This window comes from Neltuma alba, unplaced genomic scaffold (genome assembly GCF_004799145.2).
Source record: "Neltuma alba isolate B1F8T4 unplaced genomic scaffold, ASM479914v2 tig00012795_pilon, whole genome shotgun sequence".
NCBI lineage: Eukaryota > Viridiplantae > Streptophyta > Magnoliopsida > Fabales > Fabaceae > Neltuma > Neltuma alba.
In genome coordinates this window covers 252,414-268,755 of record NW_021637194.1, presented here as the reverse complement: position 1 = coordinate 268,755, position 16,342 = coordinate 252,414, and the positions used below count along the sequence as shown (strand labels likewise).

General features: G+C 34.1%; 1 protein-coding gene across 1 annotated transcript; it reads right to left on the bottom strand.

The window, feature by feature from the left end:
- Positions 1–4,692: 4,692 nt before the first annotated feature.
- LOC114730999 (protein FANTASTIC FOUR 3-like) lies at positions 4,693–5,601 on the bottom strand. Its single transcript, XM_028918122.1, has one exon. The coding sequence runs from the start codon at positions 5,599–5,601 to the stop codon at positions 4,693–4,695; it is 909 nt and encodes a 302-aa protein (XP_028773955.1).
- Positions 5,602–16,342: the final 10,741 nt, after the last annotated feature.

The following is a 16,342-nucleotide window of genomic DNA, read 5'->3' as shown; positions in this document are numbered from 1 at the left end:
GTCATTAAAATACTCCTCAGGTTCTATTTATAGAGTAAAGAGAGAATATCTTTATTACTTCTATTTATAAATTATTTCATTAAATTTTTAGCACGAATATAATATTTTATCCTTCATTTATTATAATATAGATAATTTTTTTAAAAGCATATATATTAAATAAAAATAAAGTTAAAAAGTGGTTATATTTTAATGAAGAGTTAATAAATTTTAAGATTTTTTTTTTGCCTGAAACATACTAAATATACTTTATAAATAGGACCAAAAAGGTATTTTAGAACTTAAATTTGATACAATGCGTACACACACTTTTCTTGAGCCAATAAATTTGTCAAAAAAGCAGAAAAAGGATGCTATGATTCAGAGTGAATTAATCATGGTCCAAATAGGGAAAGTATGATGAGTAGTGAATGTAGAATTGCAGGTACAGTTGGTATTGAAATGCAGATAATGTAGGTGATATTATGAGTTTTGATTTAGTGATAAAAATAGAAAGAAGTAATGCATATTGCATATGAATGTTTGCCAAAATTGTAACTTTGTTATTACAAGCATTCTGATCCATTCTTTATATATATGGAGAGAGAGAGACCATCGACAAAGAGGACCATAAGTGGGCAGACTCTAAGACTCGAAAGTTGATCAAGGACGTTCCATTACATGTAAAGATAGAATTTTATGATTTCGCTTTGGACTTTGGAACAGAGTCACAGATACGTTGGTCCCCCCACAGTGGTACGACACAGATACGAATCCTTTTGTGGATTTATTCTTGTGTACAACATTTTTAGCTAGTCCTGAATTTTGTACCGTTATTGCTTTCCTTTGCACTGAGTGGTCTCCAGAAGGGTACGATCTTCTGGTGCATTTAAAGCTTTCAATCTTCATTGCTGAAATTTATGTATTTGTGCAGCCAACATAAATTTCTCCAAGCAAGGCAATATTAGGGAAAGCTAGTAGGCTGGAATTTGGATGCTTTTCATAGAGTTAACTACTATACATATGTCTTGTTTAACTATAGGAAGAAAAAGTCATCCTTTTCCCCCTAAATTGCTTACATTTGGTCAATAATGAAGGAATCTGATCTCAATCTATACCAAATCTCAATCCATTTTTATTGAAATAGAGAGAGAACCCAAAAGAAAAAAAGAGGTGTTGTGAAAGCCGTACAAACTGCAGATTTGAATTTATTCTGAAGAATCAAATCTTGTTCCTGACAATTATCAATCTTTCCCCTTCAGAATTGGATATTACTTCTCCGGTCCTTAATATAAGACATATTTAACAAATTACCTCTCCGGTCTTTAATATAAGACACATTTAACTAATTTGATTATATTAAGAAAGTTATGCAAGTTAGTTAATTATAAGAAATGTGACACGTTTTTTCTAAAATATCGTAATCATCTTTCTTAATACTCTCTCTTCCTCTTCTACTTGATTATGGTTGAAAGAGTATCCATGGGGATAATTTAAAGAAAATTGATAAATATGAAAAATGGATCTTATATTTAAAACCAAAACCAACTCAATAATTGGGTCCTATATTAAGAACCGGAGGAGTATATTGAACAAATTTGTCTGCCCACATGTGACTTGTATGGGCATATATATTTACATGCGGCCATTAAAGTTGAATTGAATTTCAACGCAAATAAATGGTATAAAAAACTGAACAAAATTCAAGTATTTTGAAATTTCTTAAGGATAACATCTCCCAATATAATTTTTTTTTTCATCCAAAAAACTTGGATTATTAACTTTGTTTAGTGGAAATTAAATTCCTCACACTGGATCTAATTACTGTTTTCGGCATGTTGTAATTTTAGTTTCAATTAATGAATCATTGTGCACGTATACATCACAGTGTGTGTGTGCGCGCGCGCATATATTTATCTGTGTAAACGCGTAAAAGAATTGCTCTTTAAGCAAAACTAAAGTAGGTAGACCCAATCTCAGAAAAAGTGAATACTTACAAACATATGATTACATGTAAATTTTATTGTATATTACTATGTACAGTACTTAATATAAAAGTTAATTGACTAATTTGAATATATTAATAAAAACAATGAAGTTAGTTATTTGTAATAAGCACGTATGAAACCTTTAACATGTACAATTAGTAAAAAAATTATCCTAAAAAATAAATAAATATAGGAGACTAAATAGATTTGAGTCTTATATTTATGACTAAATTAAAAACCAAACTAATTTTTATATTGAGGACCAGATGTAATATGAGAGACAAAATAGATTTGAGTTTTATATTTATGACTAAATTAAAAACCAAACTAGCTGTTATATTAAAGACCAGAGATAGTATATATAGAGACACGTTTTTAAAGTATTATTAGTACTAATGGGGAAATTTATATTAAAGTATTGTTGCATCAAAAAATAAGAATAACCCATATTATTTTCTCCACATGCCGTTAGATTTAATATTTATATTGATAACACTGGTTTTTCATGATTTATAAGGAAATTCACTTATATATCCAAAGAGTTAACGTTTTCTGTTGTTTTGGTAATGTGTATTAATTATTTTCTTTTTCTTTTGGGAAATACGTAAAACCCATAAAAACATTATCAACAAAGTCATCAACGGATTAAGCATATTCCAGACTGCTCTTTTTGAAAGACCAGAAGATGTCAATCGAAGATGAGATGAGCAAGAACCTTTATGGGTGTGATGCTTTTATAATTCTACCAAACACTGCCTTTATAATACCAGGATGGTCCCTGGAAATTAAATTACAGGCGAAGTGGATCATTTACAATTTTAACAACTCAACGCAAACTTGAAACCAACTTGTGTTAGTATATGTAATTAGGCTTATCCAAAAATTGGGAAGCGGTCCTATGATGAAAACTATAGAATACTCCTCCGGTCCTTAATATAAGACCCATTTAACTAATTTAATTAGATTAAGGAAGTTAGGTAAATTAGTTAATTATAAGAAAAATGACACATTTTTCTTAAAACACCATAATCATCTTTCTTAATATCCATCTCCCTCTTCTATTTGATTATGGTTGAAGGATTATCCATGGGGTAATTTAGAGAAAATTGAAAAATATAAGAATGAGTCTTATATTTAGGACCAAAACTAATTCAACAATTAGGTCCTATATTAAGAATCGGAGGAGTATTATAATAATCAGGTTATACATATAGCCCAGTGATATATATAAAATAAGCAAGTAATGCCTGGAATATCTTCGATCCATTCATTCATTAATGCTTCTTTTCTTTTTTTTTTTAAGGCCATGGGTGCATGGGAGATTTAGTTTAAAATCAGGGCTGTTTGTTTAAATTTAATAAAAACTGATTCTGGTTAAATTATGAGAGTTGTTGAGAAAACTTTAATCTACACATAATTGTTGGCAAAAAAGCTTTTCTTAACTTGATATATAAACTAATCGAAATAAGTTGAAAAAAACTAAAAAAGTCTACTTTCAACAACCCATCATATCTATAATAATTAAAGTTTCCCGCCAACAACTCTTATTTGCGCGCTAAAAATCAGGCATTTTAGCCACAGCCAAGTACTCTTCCGGTTCTTAATATAAGATCCATTTAATTAATTTGATTAGATTAAGAAAGTTAGATAAGTTAGTTAATTATAAGAAATGTGACACGTTTTTCTTAAAATACCATAATCATCTTTCTTAATACCCCCTCTCCCTCTTCTACTTGATTATGGTTGAAGAAGTATCTATAGGGATAATTTAGAAAAAATTAATAAATATGATAAATGAGTCTTATACTTAGGACTAAAACTAACTCAATAATTGGGTCCTATATTAAGGACCGGAGGAGTATCTTAGATTGTTGGCTAGTTATTTCACTATTTTGCAATTCATTGTTTAAGCTTGAAATTCTGCACAATTACTTGTTCATCTCTGTTTAGAGATACTTCAGCATCCCTTAGATTTAATCATAATTAGATAAACTTTGTTTATATGCTATATAAAATTTTTTAAGGAATAAGTTGCATTTGAGTATCTGTTATGTATTTTATATTTTATATTTTATAATGATTGCGATGGTTGAGTATTTTGTATTTGCTCATTCTTGGCAAATTTTCCACACAACCCCTTCCTCAAGATTTTGGCCCTTTTTTCAAAATAGAGCATATGCACATCGTCATATATGTCCCCTTTTTCTTATATGAACGAATATGCAGACAAAGAAGAGACGAGGGATGAATAATAAGCCTACAATAGCCCTTCTAATTTTTATAATCATGATGATATATATATATATATGTATGAATGCATATTAGTAGAACCTAATATTTAGAGTCTTTTAGGATTCAACTAATTTGGATTAAGTAACGTATGACTCTGGCGGGTATCAAACTCTCCCAACATGTTTCCAATGCAATTACATATTTAGGATTTAAACACGACATCTCTGATTAATTAGTACATGTCTATCGTAGTATATGTGTTTTCACCCACTTCAGATGTTTGCACAATGTACAGTGTCTGTTATTAAGCATGTTGGGGATTGCTAGCTTCCAAGAAAGACGTAGATATATTTACAGAGAAATAGAGAGGAAGAGAGAGTAACGATAATAACTACCGACCACAACCATAGCTTGTATGAAAACCTCAAGATGAAGGGGAAAAATGAGACCGAATCTATTTTATTATTATCACACGGAAATACAAAACACAGCTTTAAGTGGTCACCCAAAGAGACTCGAAAATTAACATTTCATTATTTTCACACTCTCCCTCTTTGCACCTCCTCGGCATATCGTACCCTCTCAACCCCTCTATCCTTCCATCTCTTTCCTCCTCCTCCTCCTCATCCTCTACTTCTTCCTCCTTCATTTCGCTTTCAACCTCTTCTATTTCATCTGCGTCACCATCTTCCGAGTCAAAGCTTGTGCTCTCATTTTCCAAAAGGCGGAGGCGAAGGCGGCCATGGCTTCTCTCCGCTTTGAAACACGTAGCACTTAATGGGACCCTCACCGCCTCAATCACCAGTCGACCTTCTTCGCGGTGGGGCCTTACACGCAGAGATTCCGAACCCCTTATGGTCGTCAAAGGAGGCGGAAAATTCTGGGTTTTCGTTTTCTTACCTCCCAAAACAGGACGCGCTGCCCTTGTTTGCTCCACTGTCTGAGAATCTCCGGCACTGCCGTGCTCCGACGACGAACACGATGAACACAGCAAGTCAATGCTATTCCCAACAATGTCGGTGCCTGTCTCGTTCCCCAGATTCTCAGTGCAAAGTTGGAGGCTTTTCTCGCTAAGTATCAATGAAGAGCGTTTGGCTTGTGGATGGACATAGATGCTTTCCTTCTCCCATGGCTCTTTGAGGCCGCCATGGTGGACATTGGAAAGGGCTTGAAGGAAGCTCCACCCACCCTTATCAGTTTTGCTGCTGATTTCTTCAGGACAACGGGTTTTGGAATTTGAATCGCAGAAGCTAGATTTGAAGGTAAAATCCATGGGTTGAGGAGTAGGAGGGGTGAGAGTTTTTGAGCAAGGCAAAGTAAGCCTAAGTGTTGTACTTGCTCTCGAGTCGAGGAGGTGAGACTCGTAACATGACTGCAACCCACGGAACATTATTGCAGCCATGGAATGGATTAACAGAACTTGAATCTGAGAGGTCAGAACACCACACGTTAGTTGTAGTAAGAACAAACCTGAGAGAATACCTCAAGGCTACAACAGAGGAGTTGGCGGGGAAAAAATAGGAAACAGAGTGCTCTGTTCTGCGAAGGAGAGAGAAGTAGACGGGGAAAAGATGAGATCTTTGGGAATTTCGAATAGGTAACAGATAATAAGAATTGAGGGAATTAGCATGTTGGAGAAATGGAGCGGGGCGAGTGAATTTGTAGTGCCAAAAAGTGGCCGGGGGATTATGTCCTGCAGAGAGGCAGGAAGGGAATTTCACTGGTGCCACTTGAACTATAGAATTCTTAATCCACCACACACTACGAAGACCAACTTTTAGAAAATATGTGAGAGATAGAAAGAGAAGACACCGTTTTGGTATATTTTGAATGACTGAAATTGACATGAAAAATGATTCCTCCTCACATGTGATGTAGGCAGAGTTAGGGGATTTAGGAATGCTCTTGTGGGGAAATGAACATGAAAAAAGGAGACACAATTGGGTTTTCAATTTCCTATTCTTTTCCAAAAGAAAGCCAACAAAAGGGCAGAGCACAAATGGATTCTCCCAAATATATCTTGACAGCGATTGCTCTGCCTGCTCATGTTCCCAGTCTATAAGCAGTATATTTGAATATAATCCATAGTTCTGATTTCTGAGCTATATCTTTAATCCATGGTTCAAATACCCTGTAGAGTAAGAGCAGAGCTGGCACTGAAACCAAACAAAAATCAGCCCACAGCCTTAGAAAAACAATGAAAACTAGATTATCAGAATGTATTAACACGAAAAAACTTTATGAAGCAACATATTGATTGGCTGATACGTGCTGGGAAGACTAGGTGGTACCACTATAAATGATTATGTTAGGGGAAATTCAGCGGTGAGAAATACAGTATCCGAATCCCTTGGCCTCGTTTTTCATAATAGGTTTAGAAATTAAATGACATATATGCAATAGTCAATCCCACGCGGTATGACCTGCTCTGACTCAATCACCACCCCAAAAAAAAAAAATCAAAGAAAGAAAGAAAAAGAAAAAGCTTCCAATTCAACTACCTTCAATCCTTTATCATAACTTGTCCCATTCTCTATTTATCTATATATATTCCCTGTTTTTTGTATATATTTTTGGTGAACTCTCTATGTTTTTTATTCTATTATTTACAGGTTGCCAATAATACAATACATTTTTCAAGTTTTATGCAAATTTTGGGATCCTACTAAAGGTGTTAGTCAAGTCAAAGAGAGGCAAGTTGGGGGGAAAAAAAACAGAGGCCGCCATATTCTTGTGCCTTAAATACCATGTCCTTCTTGAATAGTACTCCCTCCGTTCCTTATTATAAGAGACATTTGATGCTTATAATATGTTCCTAAATATAAGAGACACTTAAAAGTTGTCTCTATTTTTGTGTGTTAATTTCCTATTTTACCCATATTTATTGTCTCCAACTCACACTCTCTCTCCTTCCCACTTCTCTTTCTTTTAAGAATTTACTATTGTTCTCTCTCATGCTCTCTCTCCTTATTAATGAGGGCATTTTTGGAAAAAAAATTATACTTTTTGCACATTAATTGTTCTTAACTAATTTTAACTGTTTTTTTGATCAACGCGATTCGGTTATTCGTCTCTTATAATAAGGAACGGAGGGAGTAATGTTTTAAAAGCGTCAGGATTCAGGGAATCATTATTATTAATTATGTTTTATTATGTTGGGATTAGGGTTAATTGATCTCCCTCTTCCTTCAAGTGACGATGATGTAGTGTACGGACCAAAAGTTATTTCAAAAGCAGGCAAGTGATTCTGCGCCCTACTAGTCACTCTTGTGCTCTCGCCGGCTACAAGTTTTAACCCATGAATCTCTATCAACAATGTCCATCTTTTCAAAAGATGCCAAAATTTTTATTATTTTGGCCATAGACTAATATGTGGTTTAACATATAATTACATCAGTTATTTACATTTATATTCTACTAGTCGGTGATAACCACATCCATTACTGAAAGCTACTTTTTTTTTTTGTTGTTGATAGGAACTGAAAGCTACTTTTAACGTACGAATAGATACATATATACAAAGGAATTAATTTTAAAATATAAAGAATATATATAATGCTGAAAAAGCATTACGTGTGTCTGATGAACTTAGAAAACATTTTTAATGGATGGATGCATGAACTTTTTCACTAGATATATATTATATGATCACCACAAGAAAAGGAAAAATAAAAAATAAAAGGACCCCTTTGCAGATTAACATATTTGTGGGAAGTTGAAGAGGACAGGTTGTGAGTGGAATGAGAATACAAGGGCAAAAGAGGGAAATGGGAGAAAGCCAGAATAATGCAAGTGGTAGATTATACGTAGACAGGGAAGGGAAGGGAGGCCTACCCTACAAGTTGAAATCTTTAAAGGATATACATAACAGTGCAAGTGAATAAAGTAGGAGTACGTTAGGCGTGAGAGTTTTCTCCAGATAGACATATGCTATAAAATTAACAAAAGTGCCATATAAAATATGGTGGCGGGTACGTTGAACCATGACAGCTCTAAACAAGCTTCCCACAGCCATATAATATATATATACTCCTCCGGTCCTTAATATAAGACCCATTTGACTAATTTGATTAGATTAAGGAAGTTAGGTAAGTTAGTTAATTATAAGAAATGTGACATGTTTTTCCTAAAACACCATGATCATCTTTCTTAATACCTTTCTCCCTCTTCTACTTGATTATGGTTTAGAGAATATCTATAGGGGTAATTTAGAGAAAATTGATAAATATAAGAAATGAGTCTTATATTTAGGATCAAAACCAACTCAATAATTAGGTCCTATATTAAGAACCGGAGGAGTAATACTAATACCTACTGCGAATTTGATCCTCCAAAATCTTTTGAAACAAGTTGCCTGGTTTTCTGCACATCTAATTTTACTCCTCAATTTGCCCACAAAATTCCATGCACGTATTTTCGTGCTCAGCCATTACCATTTGCGCGTTCATGTCTATCTCCAAAACGCCAAAACCTGATGGCTGATGTTCTCCCACACCTCGGATCTAGTAATAACAACATGAATTATATATGCACCTTCTTGTGCTACTTTTTTCTTTAAATAATGCTTTATTAATTATTATTGACTATGTACTTTGTAAATTAAGGGATTAAGGGGGTGTTTGGATGAAAATTAAACTATGATTTTAGAAGTAATTTTACGTATACGAAGTAAATATGTAGAGGAGTTTATCTCGATTTGTGAAAAAATGCTTTTTAAAAGCACTTCTCCTAATTCACAAACACCCCCTAAGTTGATTAAAGCTATTTAGGCTTGAAATTGCTCTTAACAAAATTCATCGGTTTAATTACTAAGAGTTTGTTTAGTGAGTAGTTGAGCATACTGAAGCAACAAGAACATCCTTGACAAACAACAAATACGTTTGTTTAATTAGCCGACATGTTTTGCGCTCGGTTTCAGTGCGTAATAGATAATGAAAACAAATAAAAGCAATAAAAAAGGAAGCTTTGGTTTATACACATAGTCCAGAAGGGAATTAAGGCAATTTTCTATGCTTCGGTTGATTCATCAGAATGCGTCGTCAGAAGTGCAGAAAGGCGCTATTATTAAAACTTGGAAGCAACAATTCAGGTAATACAAGATCGAGTTAAGTGAAGAGCGGAGAGGCAGCCCCAAGCACATAGCTTTCTCCTGAGCCTGATGGAATTTAAATGAAACGATGAGGTTTCTGGATTCGATCGGGTGTTAGGTCGTGAGTTGTGCTGCTTTTAGGGAGAAATAATCATATTATAGCGTGTGTGTGTGTTTGTCCCGACTCTCGAGAATATTTGGTACGTTGGCCACTTTAAAAAAAGACAAGATTCTAAATATCTTGACAAGGGTCACATGCAGCTCAGTAATGATGAAGTATTTGATCGTATCACATATACATGCCTCACTTAGCTTGTTCATATATTTCCAGATGTAGATGCTACAGAACTACAATCTGCCAACCTTTTATTTTCGATTGAAACTCCAAGAAGCTTATTACCATATATTTTACCTCTTTGGTTTGTCTTAAACATAATAAAACTATCTCTAGTTTCACGATTGAACTCAAGTTTCCATATTTATTAATATAATGAATAATTCATAATGTACGCCTATATATGTATCTGGGAGAGAGATATTAAAGAACCCTAGCTAGCTACCTACGTGTAAAGATCACCCCAGCTAGGTCATGATGAGTCACGACCAGCCAGTTGATCATGAGAGAAAAGCGAGTAATGAAATTTGCATCAGAATCCATACATAAAACAAGTGCATGTTCTTTTAATTAAGTAATACTAATAGAGAATCTTTGAGCGAGTATACGTCATGTGCGCCCTTAATTTGGCCTCAGGTACGTGAAACCCGAGCTAAGTTGGGGCTACTCAAACCCTCAAATTGTTTCATTTCCCCTTGATTATATACTCTTCCGTTCTTAATATAGGACATATTTAAGTACATAAAACAAGTGCATGTTCTTTTAATTAAGTAATACTAATAGAGAATCTTTGAGCGAGTATACGTCATGTGCGCCCTTAATTTGGCCTCAGGTACGTGAAACCCGAGCTAAGTTGGGGCTACTCAAACCCTCAAATTGTTTCATTTCCCCTTGATTATATACTCTTCCGTTCTTTAATATAGGACATATTTAAGTACTTTGATTAAATTTAAAAAGTTAGTTAAGTTAGGTAATAATCATAAATATGACATATGTTTCCCAAAATACCTGGCCTCAGTTAAAACTTCTTTAAAAAACTGACATTTTGAAAAATGTTTTAAATTATTTTATTAAAAATATAAAATGATAGAATTAATGTATGTGTAAAATTAATAAGTAATAAGTACTCATTCACTTTATAAAATATATATGGGTATATTATTAATGAGTAATAAGTATTATTGTGGTGTTTAGTTATTTAATAGGGTAATTTAGAAAAGGATTGGTAAATATGAGAAATAGGTCCTGTATTTAGGACCAACATCAACCTTCTAATTATCTCTTATATTAAGTACAAGAGGAGTATGATTAATTATATTATAAAAGGGGACTTTAATTATTGTGGGGCACCGAAACCCGAAGAGAATCCAATTCATGTGCATATGGCTTACACACGCACATGAGAACAAATTAAAGGAAATATTGTTGGATCTTCCCTACCTATGCCTTTTTGACCATGTGTGAGGCTACGCTTTATATATATATATATATATAATATATATATATATTTGAAACCCCCTTCCTCGTTTTCAACTCATCAAACTAATCACATTCTGCTACGTAACCATGCAAACATGCCAACCATCTAATCCTCACTAACTAACAAATATATATATGTTGAGAATATGAGTGGGCGTGTCAAAAGTGAAGTCCTACATTACTCAAGAGAGAGGGAGCTCAAGTGTATATATGCCATCATATTTTATTGGGCTAGTGAATGGGCTTAGAGGAGAAGGAGGATCTCGTGTACATGACAACGGCTCACTGAAGGGAAATGCAGTTGAAAATTAGTGATTCCCCCTGGATATTTTTTACAAAACACTTTTGCAAAAATAAATTATAAAATTGTGTGAATAGAGCTTATAAGAAAATCCTTATTTTAACCGTTTATTTTTTAATTGGCCGGAGGTTACTGGACGTTAGAGAGTTTTATTTGTTATTAAACCAGGATTATTCTGTTTTCATGGATTAATGCTTGGTGACTCTAGGAATTCAAGTTTTGATTGCATATAACGTTCATAACCGAAGGTGTAAATATAGTTTATGGTGATAATGTGTGAAACTGACGATTTAATTGTGTTTATGGTTATAGTGTGGTGCCTACTGTTCAAATCCTTTGAGGCGTATATAAAGCAGTTCGGGACAGAGTGTTGAGTACACCGCTCTTGAGCTTTTGAGTATCCTTTCTCCTTTGCGTTTCTCTGCTTCTTCCCCCTCTGTGTTGCTGAGTTATATTTCTATTTCTGTTATTCTATCACCCTATTTCTTACAGGAAGGATTCGTTTAATCTTAGAGAGTGCTATCGCATTTATATTTACCGGCAGTGACGGAATAACTCTTAAGGACAGTGTCTACCGACACGACTCAAACCAGACTAATATTCATTTCCAGTTTCCTCTACAATATATATATATATATATATATACAGGCTGGTTAAATTTTGCTTCTCTTCTATTTTCTTTCCTCTTTTTTTTTTTTTCCATATATCCACATATACCTTTAGAATGGTCTTTAACATAACATGATTGCAGAGTTATAAAAATATTTTAAGTCATGGAATAAAATATTCCACCGAAATTTTATCCTTAATCCAGTGAGTGAGTGATGATTAATTGCATCGAGCACACGAAATGCTCTTTATTAGAATCTGCACCGCAGCATCGCCATCACCCCATTTGTGCATTCTAGACAATAATAAAACGACAAGCGTTTAACAAAGGAGAGATACGTTTGTGTGCGCGCGCGCGCGCGTTAATTTATTCAAATCTGGCTAATCTCGGCTGGCATACAAGCACATGAAAACTGGTATGTGTTATTACGCTTCTAAGCTAGTGCGTTATATTTCTGAATAAACTACCGACTTCTTGCATTCTATGAGGTCTCTATTTCTGTTTTTTTTCCCGCTTTGTAGGGAGTTCTGCAGTTCTCAAGCTGATTATTATATGTAACATGCACTATCACCATAATATAAACCATAAATTAAAGTAATTAAACAGACGTAATTGGCAGCATGCTCATCGGGGAAATAAGAGATAATAATAACTATATTTATGTATTTGTTATGTTTTGTTTTTATTAAGATAATTAAATTTTATTTTGTGTTATGGGATACCAGCTTCATTTATAGAGATAAATTACGGGTTATGTGAGTCAAGTCTTGCACATGAAAGTTTTTTAGTGTACTAGTATATTTTTCTCTCCGATAGAGGAATATATAAATAGAAAAATGTTTTATTTATAAAGTCATACTCTTTAATGTTCAAGTCAAAATGTTTTGGAAATTAGAAAAATAATGCTACCTCTGGTCTTTAATACAAGACCCTGTTTGACTTTTATTTTGGTCATAAATATAAGACTCCAATTTCCTTTATCTCTCATATTTATACTTTTTTTTTAAAGTAGCTCTTCTAATAATAAAAGTTCTAGTCAATACACCTGATTAGCAAGGATATTTTAGGAAATACAATACCTATTTAGGACAAATAACTAACTCAACTTACTTTCTTAATCTCCTTAAATTAGTCAACTAGCTTTTATAATTAGGAGCGCAGGTAGTATAATGAAATGAGCTGAAAGTGATAAACAAATATGTGTCAGCAAGGTTGCAAAGCAGAAAAGTCGGGTTGGCAGAGGACATTTGCAACCTTAAACATTAATTATGATGACAACCTTAAGCATTACCCCAATAGACAAATTAAAGCCCAGTCATCCCTCACATGGCTTGATCTATATATTTTTCTTCAACTTTCACGCACTTCAGTTTGTTCACGACCACGCCCTCCTTTTATTCTTAATCGAAATCTCAATTAATCTCTTCCTTCAATTTAACTTACTTAATTTATAATAATGACTACACTAATTAGGTACATTATGTAATAAGTACAACTATTTTGCTGGCCGGCGGCCTCCTCACATCCCTCTTATGGGATCAACTAATTATTCTTAATCTGGATGATCTCACTCATTCATTTTGAATGTGAGAAGTAGTAATGGAGATTGACGTCATATATAAAAGAGGTATTTTTGTTATAAATGGATGGTGAAAGGGATATATATATATATATATATATATATTTACAGAAGTGGGATGATTCTCACGAAGCAGCAATAATATAATAAGTGTAATCCAAATCACACCAGGTACCTTCTTAAAAATTTATTAAGTGCGAAGTCGTGAATTTGAACTATATGTGAAAGGTATATTTAACGAGTTCGTGAATTATAATAAAAAAATTATAATATCCTCCTCAGCTCTTATTTACATAGTAGGTAAGAAGATTTCTCTATCCTATTTACAAATCACACCATCAATTTTTTTAATATAAATATATAATTTTACATTTTATTTATTAGTGTAGAGACTTTATACTCTTAAAATAGGATTTTTTTAAACAAAAAAATATAGGATTTTATTGACGTAAAAAAGAGAGTCAATACAGAACTACAGACCAATCAAAAAACAAACAAAAATAACCCCTCGCGTTTGTGGGTTCAGCAAGTAAAAGGATTGGACACGGTTACTAAGGGAGTGGGTTGGATCCTGGAGCATGTTGCGACGGTAGAAGAGACATCTTTAAAGTTAAGGTCTCAGCTCGTAATATGTGATGATCCCCCATATGGAGCTTTTCTAGTCCTAGTTGTTACAACACTGGGTAGGATTGAGGTCAAGGGTTAATTGCCCTACCCTAGATCGTGGACAAACCTTTTTTTTTAAAAAAAAATTAGTCACCCAAAAAGAAAAAAAAGAAAACAAGCAAGAACAAGAAAAAAGATCAGCGGTCCACGAAAAAAAAGGGGAAAATTTTAAAACAGTAGAGCAAGACACAACTCAGCCAATTCCATCATGAACAGCGACACCAGGCCACTACCCAAGTTTGATGTAGCATGCTGAGCATCTTCCTAGTCCTTGGCAAGAAAACTTTTGAGCTAGAAGAGGTGGTGGCCCTTTAACCCACCCAGTCGGGTACACCTCTTTTCGGACCTCCACAGCAACATGATCGGCTGCTGAATTTCCTTCTCTTTTCTCCAAAGCCCCACAAAAATTCTCCTTATTCAATCAACTTATTCGTTTTATTTTCTTAAAAAAATGTAAATTAAGAGCAGAAAAAAAGTTTGAGTGCTCTAGATGAGGTGGTCATCCAATATAGTGGCGGTGTAAGGCATGAACAAGGCGCTCCGCCTCAGCCAAATATATAATTGGTTAATTCCACAAATAATGAACCAGCAAATGCCTCGTGTGCTCCACTACTACTAGTCGCCATGCCCGCAATTCATAATTAATACGAATACTAATTGGACTTATAGATAAGCATACCACTCAACTCAGTTCCCCCACCAACTAATGTAAACATTTTTTTAAAAAATAAAATAAAATACTCATATTTCCTTCTTCCACTTTCTTTATTTGTGCATGCATCGCCCAACCAGCCACCACAACTTTCAAAATATATATATCTGTCCCTCCATTATTATTACCACCTCTCCTTTCTACTTATTCGCACATCTGCCTCCGCAAATTAAAGAATCATCATATCCACTTAAAACTAAATAGATAATTACCATTATAGCTACTTAAAATGTGCAAATTCCACTTACGTTTCATTTCTGCAAAGCTGGGTCCTTTATAGAGCAGCAGGAGACATTGGGTTTTCTAAAGTCCCTGCCCTTTTTGTCAAGCCTTGTTTAGAAGACCACCAAATGGTAAAGCCCGTCCTTATGGTCTTCGACCTTAGCGTGCGGAAAGAACAAAACCCTGAGACTGCGGGCCTAAGCTAAGACGACTAGTGACCTTAATTAATGGGCTCAATTAAGAGCAATGCCACTGGCCATTGGACACGCGCACTTGCACACACCTGACGCCTTAATAACGTTGAAAAAACTCAAATCATTATACACACACGCCAGAGGACATTTTGTGGAAAATTACCTATATAAAATGACACCATGGATAAATTATCAATTGCAGGAGTTTAAGCTCTGATCTGAATAAAAAAGGCACACAGAAGAACTTACGTGTAGGATGGCAAAGGTCAAAACCAAAGTCATTGAAGTTATCCATCACAACAGATGAACTTATGGTTATAACGTGTTCACGTGCCAATAACTCTAAAGGAGTAGTACTTCCTAAGCATTGGACAAATGAGAGAAAACCCCAAAAAGAGAGAAACAAAAAGTTGCTTTATCACCAAGTGTCTTGTAAACTTGTCTTTTAATCCTCTTTCAAGAAACTTATGCTTGTCTTCCCAGCAAATATTATTTACTTCCCACCTACCCCTCACTTCATCTCTCCCCCCAATTAGCAGCTGATTCTTCTCGCCCAAGATTCAACTTCATCACAAGTATTTGAATATTTAACTATGTATATTAAAAAAAATCCACATTTATTTATTTCTTTATTTATTTAGCCCTTGGCTGCCAAACTCGCCCATTTTTATATATTTGCCACGACTGATAACATTTCTAGAACCTAACAATAACATCACTTTAAAATAATATCCATACGTGTCCTGTGTAAATTCGAAATAACAATTACTGTTGCAGATTATTTTGATTCAATTCTCGGAAACGCAGGACTTAATATATTTTTTTTTACAAGGTTGATTATTTCAAAATGTGCTTTTCTCCTCACTTCTTAAAAAAAATCACTGTACAGTCCTATATAAGCAACCTATTTATTAAAAAATCCTACAACGAGTGAGTGCGTAACGTATAATGACGAATTTTAATATAAAAATAACAAGTTAAGAGACATGATATTTCCTAGATGTAAAATTTTTAAATAATTAAATTGTATTTGCGAAAATTCAAAGCAATTTTCCCTAACTTAGTCGCCACCAAGTTACATTCACATCCCCCCATGTACAGAGACACATGACCAAAATGCTAAGTAATCCAAGTATACCGACGGAGTAAGCAATCCACATTAGTCTTGTTAGGAAA